This window comes from Aquila chrysaetos, chromosome 8 (assembly GCF_900496995.4).
Source record: "Aquila chrysaetos chrysaetos chromosome 8, bAquChr1.4, whole genome shotgun sequence".
NCBI lineage: Eukaryota > Metazoa > Chordata > Aves > Accipitriformes > Accipitridae > Aquila > Aquila chrysaetos.
The window spans coordinates 36,658,321-36,676,121 of record NC_044011.1 but is presented as its reverse complement, the minus strand read 5'-3'; the positions used below and the strand labels follow the sequence as shown (position 1 = coordinate 36,676,121).

At 39.6% G+C, this 17,801-nt stretch overlaps 1 protein-coding gene across 6 annotated transcripts in view; it reads left to right on the top strand.

The window, feature by feature from the left end:
• SPTBN1 (spectrin beta, non-erythrocytic 1) overlaps window positions 1-17,372 on the top strand; it is a 136,357-nt gene extending 118,985 nt beyond the window's left edge. For 5 of the 6 annotated variants that reach the window (XM_030023365.2, XM_030023367.1, XM_030023368.2 and 2 more), the window contains 10 exons: window positions 1,382-1,626; window positions 2,048-2,186; window positions 3,289-3,373; window positions 4,557-4,753; window positions 5,922-6,034; window positions 6,673-6,736; window positions 11,930-12,168; window positions 13,460-13,633; window positions 15,615-15,657; window positions 16,030-17,372. In XM_030023365.2, the coding sequence (XP_029879225.1) occupies window positions 1,382-1,626; window positions 2,048-2,186; window positions 3,289-3,373; window positions 4,557-4,753; window positions 5,922-6,034; window positions 6,673-6,736; window positions 11,930-12,168; window positions 13,460-13,633; window positions 15,615-15,657; window positions 16,030-16,245 (1,515 nt within the window). In that variant the 3' untranslated portion in view covers window positions 16,246-17,372. Of the gene's footprint in view, window positions 1-1,381; window positions 1,627-2,047; window positions 2,187-3,288; window positions 3,374-4,556; window positions 4,754-5,921; window positions 6,035-6,672; window positions 11,635-11,929; window positions 12,169-13,459; window positions 13,634-15,614; window positions 15,658-16,029 lie in introns of those variants that run through there. The other variant, XM_030023371.2, reaches the window with a different exon arrangement.
• Window positions 17,373-17,801: the final 429 nt, after the last annotated feature.

Sequence of the window (17,801 nt, the reverse complement as noted above, 5' to 3'; positions counted from 1 at the left end):
ACCACCAAAAAGCCCCAACCAAATCCTCTTCTGCTAAGCACTTTGCATTTTTCCTTTCTGAGAGGCAAAGGAGGTCTGTAGACCTACATAGAGGCTTTCTGACTTGGTTATGAATCTGGGCATTCTGACTTAAATATTGTTTTTTGTGATGCTTCCTAGTAGCAGTCTGAAGAGATTTAAAGGACTTAGTCCAGGCTAAGATTTTTAAAAGCAGCCAAACTTGATCTAATTCCGAATCTTTTGAAGCCAGGGTATGTTAAATAGAAGGTGGCAGCTGCTCATACAGCACACAGGGGATTCTAAACCAAAAAACAATGTTCAACTGCCAGAATGAGAATTTTGGAAAGGAACAAGTTGCTTAAGGAATGGAGGAATTACGACTGACTGTATTTATCCCAGTAGGTTGGAAAAGATAGTTTTTATGGCCCAGCTGCCTGCCAATTCTTTATTATGTTGCAATTTACATAGTAGTTTACACTAGAATAAAGGAGATATAACAACCATTGGATTTTCCAAGTGTTTTACTTTCAGAAACTATAGATTTTATACATAAAATTGGAGACATCCACAAAACACCAATCCCAGTCTGTCAAAAAGGTTGTTATTATAATCAAGGCCTAAATGAAGGAATATGTAATCATAGCAGAGAGCTGTGGTGAAAGCACTTAGGATAGTTTTTGGATGAAACAGCTAGAGCACCGAGATGAGTCATTATGACAGTGGCATGATCTCTGTGCCTGTAGGTAGAAGGCTATTTAATTGGATGTTCAAAATTTTATTTTTTTTAAAAAAGATAAAATTATTAGACAAGAGCTAATAAATGTTGTTTCCTAGCTTGAAAAATATGTGAAACAGTGAAGAAATGGAATTTGATGTCCCAAGACAGTGTTTGAAAGGAAAAGAGATTTCTAATAGTAGAAGGATCTCTGAATTTCCAAATTTTCTTCTCTTAGAAGTCATTATCTACGTTTTTGAAAAATGACCTCTGTCAGCTAGAGTAGTGGTTTTCATACAGGAGTTCCTGAGTGGCATTGTCACTTGTGTGAGAGGAAGAGAAGTTGATGATGAAAATGGTCCCCATTTGCCCTGACGTTTAACAGTCACTTTGTATTGGCACCCAGTTTTACAGGAGGTTTAGGCAGTGGCAAATCTTTGCTATTTTGGGGGCCCCTTGACCCAACAGTCTCCTCTAAGAAATATTCTCATAGGGATATACTGACTTAATAACAAAGCAAACCTTTTTGGTATCGACAGACCAAATATATTTGCAGTGGCTTTAGAAAGCCATTCAAATGATGAATTAGCAGCTAGAATGTCCCCATATTTGTGACTCAGAAGTACCCAAACACTAATGCATTTCTTTCTTATAAAAACACACCAGGTGAGACAGCTGCAGGAGGATGCTGCACGCCTTCAGGCTGCCTATGCTGGAGACAAAGCTGATGACATCCAGAAGAGGGAAAACGAGGTCCTAGAAGCATGGAAGGCGCTGTTGGATGCCTGTGAGGGCCGCAGGGTTAGACTGGTGGATACAGGAGACAAATTCCGTTTCTTCAGCATGGTTCGTGATCTCATGCTTTGGATGGAAGACGTTATCCGACAGATAGAAGCCCAAGAAAAGCCAAGGTAATGTGAAGTATCTCTTCTCAATCAGAAGATAAGGCTGCAGGTCAGTTGAGGAAAAGACACAGTATCACTGAGCCAGAAATTCAGAGATTTTCAGAATTCACCAAAATCTGATGGTGGTGTAGCAGCTTGCTTTTGTGTATTGCTGCCTAGCAGAGGCTGGGGGCTACTGAAGTAATTGCAGTGTAAAATCGTGTGCAAAGAGATGAAGTCTCACACGCTTGTTTATTTGATCTCTGATTCAGACCAGAATGGTGCCGTTCCTAAGGAAAGGCTGCTAGCAATCTTGCTTCCTGAACTACAGACAATCTAGGAATTCATTTTTCTTTTCATACCGTTGTGGGTTAGTTTACTTGTTTGAAAATGTAATGACTGTTAAATCTGGAATACATGTTTCTGAACCATGGATTGATCATTTTAGGGATGTTTCGTCTGTTGAACTACTAATGAACAATCACCAGGGTATCAAAGCAGAAATTGATGCCCGAAATGACAGCTTTACTACCTGCATTGAGCTCGGCAAATCTCTTCTGGCAAGAAAACACTACGCATCAGAGGAGGTACTGTGCTTACTGAATGTGTAACAACTGCAGTGCAGCTGGCCTATTGATTCTGTTTCAGCTGGAGAAACTTGCATTGTGTAATCTACAGATTAATAAGCTGCATATTTATAATGACATGCATTGGTTCAGGGACTGTTGGACTTACTTGCTATTGTGAAATTAGTGTATAATTTAACTCTGTGAATTCATGTTGGATAGCAGAGATGGGACCTAAATCTAAAGTATCATTTTCAGTCCAGGAAATGTAAAGAAGCTGTTGCATTCAGTTCTGCGGAGAGAAAACTCTGGGATGGCTGTGTTTGGAAAGGTGACTTCTTTGGGCAAGAGCAGAGTGAGACAGCCTGAATTTTGTGCAGGGGAACTGGAATGCTATGAAGAGGCCTGCTAGGGGAAGGAGCAGGAAAAAGTTTGTCTCATAGGGAGTAAATACAGGGAATACCAAGATAAACGCTTAAGGCATTGATTTATTTTCTGATTTGTCCAGGCCAGAGGATAGAGACTTAACTCATGTTTCTTTCTGCCTCCCTTTGGTGGAGGGAGGATAGCCAAATGATGGAAGATACTGCCCACTCAGGGGGCTGATATTTTCTGTGTCTGCATGCATGAGTGCTGTGGAGTATCCTTGGAGAAACATTTGCTCAGGCACTGGGAAGTTTTGCTAGCCAGTATTCACCCTGAGAATAACACGGGGCTTATGCTGGCGTGTCAGTGTTGTTAGCACAGGTAGCTGCAGGTTCTTTGTAACGATCATGAGCAGCACATTTTGCATTATTTTCTAGAAAAAGGGCAGAAGATGTAATACGTGATTGCACCACTTAGATTTGTTCGTCGTTATACTCCTTTTATCAAATACTCTTGGTGGTGTAGTTTTTGACAGATACCGAATGCTTATGCAAACGTGGTACTTCAATGCAAATGTCATATTTACTTATACTTTGAAGAGAAAAGCGGCTGTTGTATTCACATTTAAGTCACTTCTTGACAATCTAGCATGATGTATTTCGTCAGTGCTTTTGCTGGTGGTAATGGCTTATGCAGTGTGGTGGCGTGAGCCTGCAGCCTGGTGCTTGTATTAACAGTCCTGCATTCTCCTCTTCAGATCAAGGAAAAGCTGCTGCAGCTGACAGAAAAGAGAAAAGAAATGATTGACAAATGGGAAGACAGATGGGAGTGGCTGAGACTGAGTAAGGATGTCCTTGGATTTCTTTTGGGCAGGGCCATAGCTAACTCTCTCTTCACTGTGTCTGTCTGAGTGTTGACAAAACCTGCAGCTCCTTACCTTTTTATTATTGAAAGTGTGTTTGTACTGTAATAACTGGAAGATTCATGCCTGTTGATTGTAAAATAATGGAGAATTTGAAACCAAGAAACCTGCACCAAATTCTTACTCTATATGATCAAGTTTGGAGCTAGGTGAAATAGATCTACCATATTTTGCAGGTGTCACATTCCAACAGTGTTTCTACAAAGGATGCACTACTAAAAATATTGGCAGAAGTAAAGCCCTGCTACCTCACGCCTGTAACATGCCTGCGTTATCTGAGAGGCTAGAATGTTGATGAGCAGTTCATTGACAAAGGGTGTACTTTTAAACATTGCAGCATTTTGCAAGTTTTACACCAGCAACAAGAACCCAGTTGTGATACTCTTAACAAGGTGATCTGCATCTCACATACAGACTGAAGCCATTGCAGCAGACAGTTGTCCAGGATCTCAAAACGTGCAGTGCAGTCATTTTGTGGGGTTCTGGGTGGCTCTGTATACGTTGTTCATTTCTTCTGAGCCTCAGCAGGCTTTAAGAAATACAGTAGCATGGTCAGTTGTCCCTCAGTTTGGGTGTTTGTACCATATTATTCATTAAAATTGGTCAATCCCATTCACAAAAACAGTGGAAGGTTTTTTTCAGCTGTGAAGACAGAAGGAAAGAAACCTGGAACTGTAGCACTGTAGACAAGCATAAAGTACAGAAATACTGCTTGCTGAAGGGAACTACAGCCTATGGTCTAGCTGTTCTGCAGACAGGCCAGTCTGAGGAAGAAAACCAGCAGATAACAGACTTTCTACTCTGAAGCTAATAGGTTACAGCAGATCAGAACAAAAAGGAAATGCTGAAATTGCAAAATGAAACAGTCTGTAGAAGAAGTGAAGGTGGGCCTTAACTTTTATTTTTCCTCAAAGCAAAGCCAATAGGATAAATTTCTGTCTTTTAAATGATTAATTTCAGTGAGCTTAGTTAAGGAAAATACTTAGCCAAATACATTTACTTTTTTCCCAAGCTATTTTTAAGTTAATTCAGAAGATCCTTGATGACTTCATGATGCTCTATTGGACATTAATGACACTGATATCTGTACATTCTTTGCTCAGTTTTGGAGGTACACCAGTTTTCAAGAGATGCAAGTGTGGCAGAGGCCTGGCTGCTGGGACAGGAGCCCTACCTATCCAGTCGTGAAATAGGTCAAAGTGTTGATGAAGTGGAAAAATTAATTAAACGGCATGAAGCATTTGAAAAATCTGCAGCTACTTGGGATGAGAGATTTGCAGCACTGGAAAGACTGACCACGGTGAGTGTCACCTCTCTTGGCCATTCCCCTTCATTTTGGTGCCATCTGATTGGCACCATTTGGTGCTATTGTTTGGAATAACTCCTGGCATCACCAACCTCATCTCCATTTGTTGATCCATTTGTTTTGTTGATCAACCTAGGCCAGTTACACAGGGCCTGAAGTTTCATGTTCCCAACAGTACTAAAACCCTCTCAGGTTCATTAAACTCAACAACGTGCAAGGAAAGCTTAAGTGATAAATGACCTTGGTCAGCAAAAGCTGTCTCAGGCCCAGGAGTGATGACCCAGAAGCAAATTCAAGAGCTGAGCAGTTTGCTCCAGCCCTCTGCCATACAGGTTGTACTGCTAAAAAGGTAGGGGGATTCTGAGTGAGAAAGACCTAGATCCAAACACTTGAAATTATTTTTGGTTAAAGACAACAGTGTGAGGAGACAGTGGTGGGGAGGGGGGTTTGACAAAAAAATGTTTATTATGTTTTGACTGCTCCAGTACAAGGCTGTGTTGTCCCTGAGAAAGACATCATAAGCACCCCCCCCCCCCCCCCCCCCAAAAAAAAACAACCAACCAACAACATTTTGAGCACAGCTGCAATGTCAGTAATTAATGCTTGAAGAACATGTTACCATCGTTGGAGAATAATTTTACTTTAGACACTAAAGTTGAAGTGGCTTGATTTTTCACAGGCGCTGAGCGTCACAGCTGCAGACAAAGTGAATTGGAGTTTCTCAGCATCTTCAAAAATCAAGCTGGTTTTATTTAGATGGTTAATTTCAGGGATTGGGATGTGGAACACTGTTTCCATGTATGGTGAGCAGACAAGAGGATGTCACTTCTCGATATTTTAATAGCTTGGGCTGCTTTCTTGTTTGTCTGGTTTTTGTTCTAATAGAATGAATTAGAAAAGAAACACAGACAGTGGTGAGCTGCTGCCCAGGCACTCCACTTGATGTTAAAGGGTCTGATACTGTGTGCCTTTACTGAGAAATGCAGTGCAACAAACTTTGCATGATTAATACTTTTAAAGACTGATACCTTCAAATTTTATTCCAGTTAATTTTAATCTCAGTAATGTTTCAGAAAAATGTACAGAGTTATTTTTAGTTTCTAGAAATGCCCCTGAAAAACGTGCAGTGCTTTTAGATGCACAAAAATGTTTCATTTCTCAGTTGGAACTGCTGGAAGTACGTCGACAACAAGAGGAAGAGGAGAGGAAGAGACAGCCGCCCACTCCAGAGCCCAGCCCAAAAGTTGCAGAGGATGCAGACTCCCAGCAGCAATGGTAAGCCCAGGATGCAGGAAGCTGAACTGCGTACTTGTTGCAAAATGCACCGCTACAGTACTTCACACGGTTTCTTCAGACAGAATTCTCAGGCTGAAGATGCATTGTAAAGGGAGAGTCTGTCTGGAGGTTGTGTGGTTTTGTAATGTGACCCTTTTTAGAAGACTTGGTGGTTTCTGGGGACAGGACCTTTCCCAGACACCTGAACTCCCTGCTAAGTTGAATGTTCCAATTTTTCATCATGATGCAGTGTTACAACTGCTGAGGTGTACCTGGCCCTACAGTAAGAATGCTGTTTTTACACCTTCTGTGTTATGAATTAAAATTTCTGAACAATCTTGGCTTTCTTCTTTGATGAGCATCAGTTACAGATAGATTTCAAGCCACGTCCATGGAACATTAACATTTATAAAATTACTGATGTGATAGGATTAGGTTTGTTTGTAAGGTAACTCTCAGGAAAGTCTGTTTTGATCTCCCTTAACATTGGATTTATTCAGTTGGGCCTGAGGATTTTAAGAACTTGCTTGAATTTCTGAAGTGTGCAATATTCAGTAGGAAAATCTCATTTTGGTGAAAAGATGGGTGACTTTCAAGAACTTAATACAATTTCCTCTCTTTTTCCTCTCTCTCAACAGGGATGGGACAAAAGGAGAACAGGTTTCCCAAAATGGTTTGCCATCAGACCAGGAATCTCCACGGGTTAGTTACCGCTCCCAAACCTACCAAAACTACAAAAACTTTATTAGCAGACGGACAGCCAATGACCGGTCGTGGTCTGGACTGTGACATACAGAATCATTTGCAGCAAAAGACACCTATTTTTCAGTATGGTTTACTGGTACTGGTTTAATCTTTTGGCTTCAGATTTCCCTGCTGCTTTTCTCTTACTTCCCATCAGTTGACTTTTCTTTAATTAGCAGCCCCTTGGAGATATATTTGCTTCACTTTAATCCTTGTTTATTTGAATCTCCCCACTGACACTCAGTTGCTGTAAGGTGACACATTTATTTCATGTTATTTACTCTGAGTTTTTCATGTCGCTAATAGTATTAAGATTTTCCAGCTAAATCGTCCTTTATATGAGTAATTGAGATTTAATGAGATTACATCATAATGAAGAAGAGAACTAGAATCTGACAGGTATGACGCATCGAGTTATACTAACAGGTTTCAGCACGGCAACGTTATTAAATCAGCTGCATTAGCAAGTGAGTTATTTACAAGGCCAAAGATAATACATGCAAGTGAGTTCGGCAGTAAAGGCTGGGAGGGAGGGGAGAGTTGAAACTATCGACAAATAAAAGCCTTAAGGTTAGTTGTATAACATTCCATGCAGAATGGACTCATTGACTGCAGATAAAAATAAACATGAAATGAAACATTAAAAACTAGTATCTAGATTTATCTTGATATTTAGTCCTTATGAAGAGTTGTGATCTTGCTGAATAACTATTTTGGGGCCCCATTTTGCCTTGGTCCTGTCCAGTTTACACTACAGCAATTCGATTTACTCACACTGGAGAGACAGTGGTATAAATGAGAGTAGGGTGTGGACCCTTATGGAGAGGTTGTGATGCTTTTCTTTAAAAACTAAATAAAATACATTGGTCTAAGATCCCAGCTCTTTGTTTTACATGAGTGCAGGTTCAATGGTCCATGCCTTATTCATTCCTTCTCAACAGGGGATGTCCCAGTGGAGTCAGAATGCATGCCAATAACCTTAATGTGCAGCCATAAAAATACCAGTAAATGTGTATATGTATTTAATGCAAAGCAGTAGTTGAAAACAGGCTTACCTCTCCCATTACCTTCCTGCAAAGCCTACTTGTTTCAATTAATGCTTTGAATGGTGAGAAAAATGACACTTCTTTTTCTTAGATTTTTGAACCTCACTCTCTGAGGTAATATTAAGTGCAGGAAAGGCTCCTGGCAGGCTCAGATCGGTCGATATTAGAGCTCTTACCAGTACTGCGAAGGAAATGCAAGTCCCAGTCTAGGACTCTGGGAGGAAATGCCTTTCAGCACAAGTTTATCCTTCACATCCATCCCAGTTACTTTTGGGTCTGCACACCGTCTCTGTCAATGCCTAGGATACGAAGCAGTTCTACATTTTTCTTTCTTTAAATAAAGCCTTTTGGTTCATCTTTAATATTAGATTATGAAGTGAGCTGTCTGTTGTACATCTAATGTTTATGAAATGATATATAGTTGTGGAAAGGAACATGAGGTGGCCTGCAAGCACATCCCAGATCATCATCATCTTGTTGGTTACCACAGCCTTACACATCATCTGTTTGCTTCTTTTTTTATTTTATTTTATTTTATTTTATTTTATTTTATTTTATTTTATTTTATTGCCATGATACATGATGCATTTCCATGTTAATCTTCGCCACCTGCACTTCAGTCTTTCATGAGAGCTTTTTAGCTCAGTTCATTGCATCTTGTGTTGCAATACATCAGATGTACACAGCTGTATTATTTCTGATTTGAGGTGCAAGATACGCTGCTGTTGATCAGAATTTTGACTTCTGACAACTAGCTGAGCAGTGCAGCTGAATTGTTCTGTATGGGCTGAGCTTGTAAAGTGAGAAAGGTGATTGAAAGGATGTGCTTCAGTAATTGTACTTTTGCTGTAACTTGTCTTTCCACTTCATGATGCATGTTTTTTTTTCTTTTGTCAGGATAACAACATATAGCTTCTTAATGCTTTTAAAAATTCCATATAAATTTATGCAGACGATCTGGTGACTACCTACACTAGTGTTGGCTCTCTGTGCCTGTGAGAGTATGACAGTTCTCAGAGCAGTATAGCTGTAGCTTCAGACTCCACCATCTGGGAAGCCTTCAGATGTATTCTGGCTAAAAAGTAGTATGTAAAAGTAATTTATATAGATACACATTTTTACTTGTATTAGTACACTTATATATAAAAATTACACTTTTATGGTGAAGAAAAATTAAGTAATCAGTTAAGGTCATCATTTTACGCAGTAGAAGTGAAGATTTCACCTATTTATTATAGCATATGGTACTGGCTTAAAACATTAAAATGGTACTTATGCAAGAACAATATATAGGCTGTCATCTATTTGCATCTGAAAAGGCAAATACGTCTCTATTATTTAAGCTGTGGTGCAGAGACTTAAGCTGATGAACTGAATATAATGTTGCTCCAAGCACTATGAAAATCAAAGGGATGTCTCCAGTCATTGTCACCAGCTGTCTTGTTGCATGTTATAGTCCTGATTTAAATATCTCAAGATCAGTCCTTAGCCACTAAAGCACTTGCAACTAACCCCTCAGTCATGATTAAGAAAACTGTATTCATGTACGTGGTAACTGTTTTGTTGTAACAGTACAGTTTGCTATTAATGTTTGTCCTCTGTTGCGTTGTCTCTGCATGCCTGGTGCATGTTTCCATTAAAGTTTGTTTAGCTCCTGTTTTTTCTCTATTTTCATGACATATTCTTTGCATAGCTGTTTATGATTCAGATTTATTTTGCTTGTTTTCTGTTAATTGTAGATAACACATGAAAAGGAAATAAAACCTGAAAGAGCATCAGAAAAGCTTTTCATAGCCCTTTTACAATCAGTAGAATTTTAAGTAGAAGTTACAGATCGGATTGTGTGATTAAAGTTGGCAGTTATCTTTTAAAACTACAGGGTTGCAGATTGCAGCACTGAATTACATGTTATTTCCCATAAAACCACATTAAGTAGCTGTGCAGTGACTGCTGTTCTGAAACTCGTCTGTTTTACTTCAGATTAGTGGTTATAGCTACCCCAAAATCAGTAATATTTTCACGTCTTGCCAGTATCGCTACAGAAAAGATGCTACTTTCAGCATCAGTCTAGGTAAAAGGTAGTTCTGGGTAGTTTATGTAAGTTGTTGAGATACATTACTGTGGTCTGTGCAGTTCCTTATTGCTGGTCACAAAGGGTTCATGTATCTCAGGGATCCAGCCAGCTGAAAAGCAGAGAACTGGAAGTTCAGTAACTGTCACTGGTCAAAAAGATTTGCAAAGGGCTGTCCTTTTTCTTGAACGTGATCTGTTGGCCGTTGGTGATCAGCACCAGTGATGACTGATTAATGGAGCTTTCATTGGTGAATCACTGGTGGTTTCTTTCACTACCTGTGTTCTAGTAGCTGTGCTGGCAGTGTTTGGGTAATCTTCAGCCTCATCTATTTATTTACACTCTCCCCCCTTTAATGCAACACTTCTGTTATGTTTTGAGATTTGGATACAAATAGTGAGGTTTGATGGCTTAGACTTACTAATTGTGAAGGAGCAGTGTCATTGATTTTGACTTCCACTGGGTGACAGTGCAGGGTAGATGTTTCCTCTTATAAATTAGGCTGTAAGGCTACACGTCTTTAGGGACAGAGTAAAACAGATATGACTGAAGTGGAATGTGAGCTGTGATTCTTTCCCTGTTTCAGTGGTGTAGTGTCTGTACTCTGGAGATTTAGATTGCTTAAAGGCAGTTAACCAATCCTTCCCATATTCATAGCGAGTTGACACTTAGTTCTTCCTAGGTCAATATATGAGGTACAAAGGTGTGAGGTACAATAATGTATACTTGGCAGGTATAAGAAGTTCTAGCAAACAGTGGCAAAATTTAGTTTGTTGCATAATAATTCGGCTGCTTTTGAATTGTCCAGGCCATGTGCAGAAGTGGGAATGTCTAATTGTTCTGCCATTCACAAATACCTGCTTGTCTGCATAAAAACAGTCCAGAATGTTTGTAATCTACTAGAGCATTAGCAGCACTAAGCTTTAGTAACTTGCTAATAATAATAATAATACACACTGGTTGTGTAACTCTTGAGCTGCTACCAATGGCTCTACATGTCAAAGTAATGGTACAAGAGAAAAAAACTGGGACCAAGCTGCATTTCAAAAGCTTATAGCCATTAGGATTCCAATTTAAATGATTTTTGGATGAATGGCTCCTGAAGACGTCGACAGCTTGACCAGTCAGAGCTGCTGGAAACATGGCTGCTCTCTAGGCTATCTCGATCACAGTGCGACAGGCAACGCGATCAACAAAGCAAGTGATGGGCAAGGCCTTGGTTCTGTCTTTGTTTGGGGGTAAATAGCTGTGTGATGTTGTGTGACTGTGGTGGTTTTCAGTTCCTTTAACAAAAATCCAATCCACCTAATAACGAAAGTCTGAAGAAGACCTTGATAAATTGACACATGACCTCATTTCCCTTGTCTTTAAGATCCAATATCCTAACTGGGATGGTGGAGATGAAATGCATGGTGTAATCTTTCTAATTTCTGCATGTGTTGATTTTGTTGTGTCACTAGGGGAACGGGGAAAGCGGGAAAGGAGCTTTTACAGAAACAAATAAATTACACAATTTTTTGTAAATGCTCCTGGGCAATTTTGGCATATTTTTCTGCTGACTCATAGTTAATACCTTTTATGGACTTTTAATACCCCAGTAATGCCATAAATGTATTTAAGGTGGCTGATGTGTATAACTTCTACTGTTTCTCTAGGTTTGCAGAAAGTGTGATTGTTACTGTTCCAAACATTTGAGTACTTAGCAAGATAATTGAATGCTCTCATTTTAGGAATAACAATATATAAAAGAATATGAATAGACCAGCAGAGCAAAGCACAGTAAAATTCACACTGATATTTAGCTGCTCTTATTTTCCCGTCTCTCCACCCATATAAAATGGGTACTAATCCATTCATACCTTCTAATTTCCTTGGCCTTCTGTGTCTCCATGGAGTGTGAGAAAGAACTTACTGGCCTGTGTCATTCTCCAGGCAAAGTTTATACACAGCCACGTTGTGCAGGGAAACAGATTAACTGCAAGATACCTCAGTGTTGTGAGGCTTCTAGCTGAACTTTTTTCCCACTGTTCCTAGGTGGCAGAAACTGCAGAAACAAACGAAATGGTCAATGGAGCTGCAGAACAGAGGACAAGTTCAAAAGAGTCTAGTCCTGTTCCTTCTCCAACGGCAGACCGCAAAGCCAAGACTGCCATTCAGGCCCAGACTGCTGCTACCCTACCAGCCAAAACACAGGAGATTCCTTCAGCTCAGATGGAGGGCTTCTTACATCGCAAACATGAATGGGAGACACACAGCAAGAAAGCCTCGAGCAGGTAAAGTACTCAATGCTTAATGCAGATAATTGCATCCAAAATCACCAAGATGTAAGACAGTAAATGTTATCTCTGCTGCTATTGTCTTCTCACAGCTCCTAAAGACCTTTCAGGCTTACTGCTCCTGTTGTTGTAGGAACTGTGTATGCACGGTTGAACAGTATATTTGATGAAGTTGCAGTCTAAAGATACAAGGTAGAAAATGCAGTGGTAGCCGTATTTGGAAGGCAGAAAACTGAAGCATAAAGATATCATGACTTTCCCACTTCACATGATGAATTTGTGGCAGTAGTGGGATTTGATTCCAGATCTCAGGTTGTACATTACTGCAAGAAAAGAAAAACACGTAGGTGTGAGAATAGAAATGTCCATATTCTTCTGACATTTTCTGTTTGCACATTAGCACTTTCCACCTACTCTGTAATCTGTTCAGAAGAGAAAAGCGGGTGAATATGATTTGTGTGCCGTAGTTGATTCCAATCCTAAGGACCCAATCCTGCGGTTCTCAAACAGGCAAAACTTCTGAGATTTCCCTCTGTGCTGGGAAAGCAGACTGGGGTCTTTCATGACCTGAGAGAGCTCTTGAAACCAGATTTATGACTTGGCTGACAAAGAAAATGTTGACTAGCAAGTGGTGAGCTACACCAACATCTGAGGGATTTGGTAGGAGCCAAAGCACCCAGCAGAGCTGAGTGCAAATCACAGATGAGTACAGTACTACCATGATTTTTGTTCAGCTAGAGTTGTTCACGCTGGAGAACTCCTTTGAGGCAGTGACAGTCACCAATACTAATATCTAGGGACTCTTATTTCTAGTAATCATTGATTTTTTTTATAGCTGTATTAGAGAATGAAGCAGATGATGTCACTAAGAGTACTTGTAACAATCGAGGATTTCACATGCAATCCATTTGTTAGTTTGCAGCACAATGAGAATTCCTTCTACAATAAAGCGTAGTCATTAAAAGGTCAATCAGTTTCTCTCCCAAGTATGCAAACTGCCTAGCCTGCCAAACAGTCCTCCCACTGTTAGGATATGCTTATGTGCTATCACAGAGAGCTCTGGAAATCTCTCTTCCATTTGGCTCAAAGTCAGTACTTTTGTCTTGAAGCCATGCTTTTATGAGAGAATTTGCTGTCTGCAGTTTACAGGACAGTGTAGGCTGTATTGACATCCTCAGACTGAACCAGTCTCCATTATGTTATAGAAATAATTGTGTTTGGTTTCTCCAGTTCTGCAAGTAAGAGCATTAGATTTATAAATGCTTTCGTTGTTTTCTGTGTCTTGAAGATCATGGCATAACGTGTACTGTGTCATAAACAACCAAGAGATGGGCTTCTACAAGGATTCGAAAGCTGCTGCTTCTGGCATCCCCTACCACAATGAGATTCCTGTCAGCTTGAAAGAAGCAGTCTGTGAAATAGCAGTCGACTATAAAAAGAAAAAGCATGTGTTCAAGCTAAGGTAAACCTGTTGAAGCATCTTGCCGTTAGCAAAAGTTGTGGTGGTATGTTCACTGTGCAAATTCATGGGAGGATCCAGCCCAGGAACTGATCATAATTACTAACTGCAGTATCTACTTTTCTGAACAAGCTCTTCCCAATGCTGGAACATGGTATATTTATCCAAGATAGCAAGTACGAAACAGTATCAAAATAATCTGTGCACTTTATTTACATCCGGGACAAGACTAAATATGTCTGCCTGAAGTTAGGAGCCTGCATTTAAAAATGCTGGGCTTTTCAACTGCTCCCTCTGGAATTAATTGAAAGGAGCTGAATGTTCATGGTTCTGCTCTTCTCAAAATCAAGCCTTTTGTTTAATTTTTTCAGTATGAATTTAGGAGACTTCTGAAGACACCTATCACATTTTCAGATCTAGAACATGTAGTTACAGACCATTTCATTTTGAAGTATGTGAAGCACTTGTTGTTCAAAGGTTAAAAAAAAAGTAAGGCTTTTCCTACTGAAATTGTGTGTTTGTTTTACTGTGCCAACAGTTAAAAAATATTTTCTTATTACACAGCTGCTTGATCATTTTGTCAAAAGAGACTCACTTTATGAACTGATCAGGTCATGTATTCCTTGATAGAGATAGGGGGGTGATTTTATATTGATGCAGGAATCCTCTAAAGATGATAGAATCCGTATCCAGGGAAATTTTCTTTATGGCAAATATGTAGGGGAATATATAGCAAATATTTAGGGAAATTTAGCTTTCTTCAAGACAGGTGTGCAGCTATGCGATTCATCCTTTATACTATTTTAAGCGACTCTGAATTGATAATGTAAGCTGTTACAGATACAAAGTTAGGCAGAAAAACCAATTGCCTTTCTTTTCACAGTACCCTGTCACCTGCATCAGGCCTCTCGCATCATTGCATGCAGCATATTTTCTTGACTCATTAGGAGAGTCCCCAGAGAGTTTACCAGCTTGTCATGGCAGATCTGTCTCTCCAAGCTGAGAAGGGGTGTGTTGTTGAACATGTGAGGGGCTCACTTCTACAAAGGCTGAGGTCTCTACAGATCTCATGTGCAGGCAGATCTCTCACAGAAAGGTCTAGTTGTGATCTCTGGATCTGGAGAGTACCCTGGAAATATTTGTCTTTATTTTTTAAAGAAGAAAGCAAGGCATAGTTGCATTCCTCCTAGTGTCTGTCTTCACCGTTACTTTACTGTTTCATACTTAATTTCATTCCATAAAGAGATTTTAAAATGCTTTCTTTTTGTGGGGAAAGATCAGGAAGCCTGCAACACAGCTCCCACTCACCCTGGCTCCTACTTGTTCAGATGCCTGATCTGACATTATTCAGACTTTTTTTAATTAATATATATCTCCAAAAACATTGTTGAATGTATCCCAGTTAAACCATCTGAGTCAAATCAGCACAGAAATAAAACGGAAGGGAGACTCTGGCCTTCAGTATGAGAAGAGGCAGCTACTCATAAATAATACACAGTGTAGTATCTTGAGTCACCACCAGCTATGACAGCAGAGCAGCTGCAGAATTTCGCTAGGTTTCTACAAAAGCCATGAAAACTCTTGGGTGTTGCCTGTGACTTTTGTCTTTTTAAAATATTGCGTAAACTTTTATACTGTCTTTTGTGAAAGAGAAAAGATCTGCCTAAAAGAGCAAGTACTGAAACAGCGATCATCAGCTGCTGAAGATCGTGACCTCTGCAGTGCATCCTGACACACTGGAACACGTCCACTGTCATAAGGATGTCTAGAGACCAGAATGTACAGTGTGTGTGGCTGCCTCTGCGTGACAGTACAGATACCAAAACATGAGCTGTTGGGGTGTATTTGTGCACGTATAGATGTTACGACTGTCCCGTGCCGTACCATGTGTGTCAGTCTAGTTATGTACTGTAGGTAAAGAAGCAGGAGTTGAAGCAGTGTGACTACTACTAAGCTAAATTTGTGATGGTTGTTTTCTTTACAGATTGACTGATGGCAACGAATACCTCTTCCAAGCCAAAGACGATGTAAGTTTGTTTTTCTTATTGTTTTGTTACTGATGTGATATCTGTGGTGTTGTACAACAGGAAAAAAATAGCTGCAAAGAGCTCGGGGGTACGTTTTAATTTCCTGGTCATGAGTCTTGTGCATATGTGTGGGTGGTGTGTAGATTCAGAAGCTCCCGCTGGCACCACCAGGGCAGCAGGTTTTTTCAGATACAGCTTCTAGTAGACGTCTTCAGCAGGTGCGTAACCAGAGGAGTGCCAGATAATGAGTTAGGACTGTGTTTCTTTTCATTTCTCACTTCTATCCATTCCCCTTCCACAATGTTGAGTGAATTAGAGAGGGTGTGTGACACACGGATTGTAACAGCTTTCTGCCTTTGGGGCTTCTTGAAGGAGGAGATGAACACGTGGATTCAGGCCATCACATCAGCTATCTCTTCTGACAAAATCGAAGTGTCCCCAACCACCCAGAGCACTCCAGCCTCCAGCCGTGCCCAGACCCTGCCTGCCAGCGTCACAATAACCAGCGAGTCCAGCCCTGGCAAGCGGGAGAAAGACAAAGAGAAAGACAAAGAGAAAAGATTCAGCCTTTTTGGTAAAAAGAAGTGAACTCCATCTCCACACACTGCACTTCTCTGACCGTTCCAGTGGAATTCCAGCATGCGAGCTCAGAACCAATACGTTACTCTCTGTGCCTCATGTTCCTCAATGTGATTGACATTTTTTTATTTATAGAGCGTTTTAAAATAAAAAGCCAACAAAAAAGAATCTAAAGTTACAAATGAATGAGGTGCATTGGGCAGCTTCTGTAGGAGAGGGAGGACCAGGTTTTGGGGGTTTGTTTTTGTTTGGTTTTTTTTTTTTTTAAATGAAGTTAATGTAGATTAGATCTTAATATTTAAACTGTTCCTCAATTTTGTGAGGCTGTCTTGGAAAATAACCCACTCCTAGTGCTATTGGTATGCAAGGCAGCGGTGCTTTCAAATCTACTGTGCACATCAAAAACCAATGTACAAATTTTCAAAAATGTTCACTCCATTTAAAGGTTGTTATGCTGAGTCTTGACTAGTAGAGCCTCCCATTACAATTCTAACATTTATTAAAATGATAGTGTATTATCTTTGCTGTAACAGAGTGCAGGTATGCATTAACTTACAGACAAACCATTTATATCCTGGCATTGGTTATTAACACAACCTGAAGCTTTTCTGCATCAAGTACGACAGATAAGAATGTTGGTGTACAAGGTGGATTAGCAGGCTGATACGGTTTTAAATAATCTGTAATTTCAATTTTTTTTTTTTTTTTTGCTGAAATACATTATATTGTATGTTTCAGATAATTCTAGTACAAAGTATAATAAGACTAGATGTATAATAAACCCTTTAAAATCATTGATAAGTGTAAAAGTGGAACTGAAGCATTTACTGGAAAAGTAATGTTACTCAAATGGTTACTTGCTTGTCAGCTGCAGCACTGTGTGTTATAATTTTGCTACATTACCTTGCTATTTGATACATAGTGTGCATTTCTCTGTCACTGTAACTATTGTAATGAAAAATTTTCATCTTACTGCACAATCAAAACCTACATTTAATAGGAATGAACTTTCAATGACTGGGCCTGTAGTCAAGAGTAGTACTGGAACTGGCTTTCAGTTGTATTGAACTGTACCTCTAGACTTTTACCCTATCTGTTAAATATATGCTATGTCATTAAATGCTTTTAAAACTAAATATGCTGGTTAAGTTTCTTATTTCATTTCTGACAATGTTAAATCATAATTTTGAAAGAGGATCAAAAATAAAGTTATTTTAAAATGTCATCTCTCCTGTGCACTGAAACTAATGTCTTCAAATGTAATTCCATTTTTGTGTGCGAAAGTTCATACTGAAATACTTTTCTCTCTTCCCACTCTTTATCTTCCCTTTCCCTTCACTTTCCTCCTGCCTTCCCTTTCACCCTGCCCCCCAAATTAAGTGCCAAAGAATAAAGAGGGAAGGAATTAATATTTTGTAAAATATTTTGACATAGATATTTTTCGTGAGAAATAAATCCAGCAGAATTGATGGAAGTAAGCATAAGCATAGGCTCGGACAACTGAACGAGTTGCCTGAATGTCTTGTCCAACTGGCATAAATATCCATGTACTAGTTTGCAGTAAA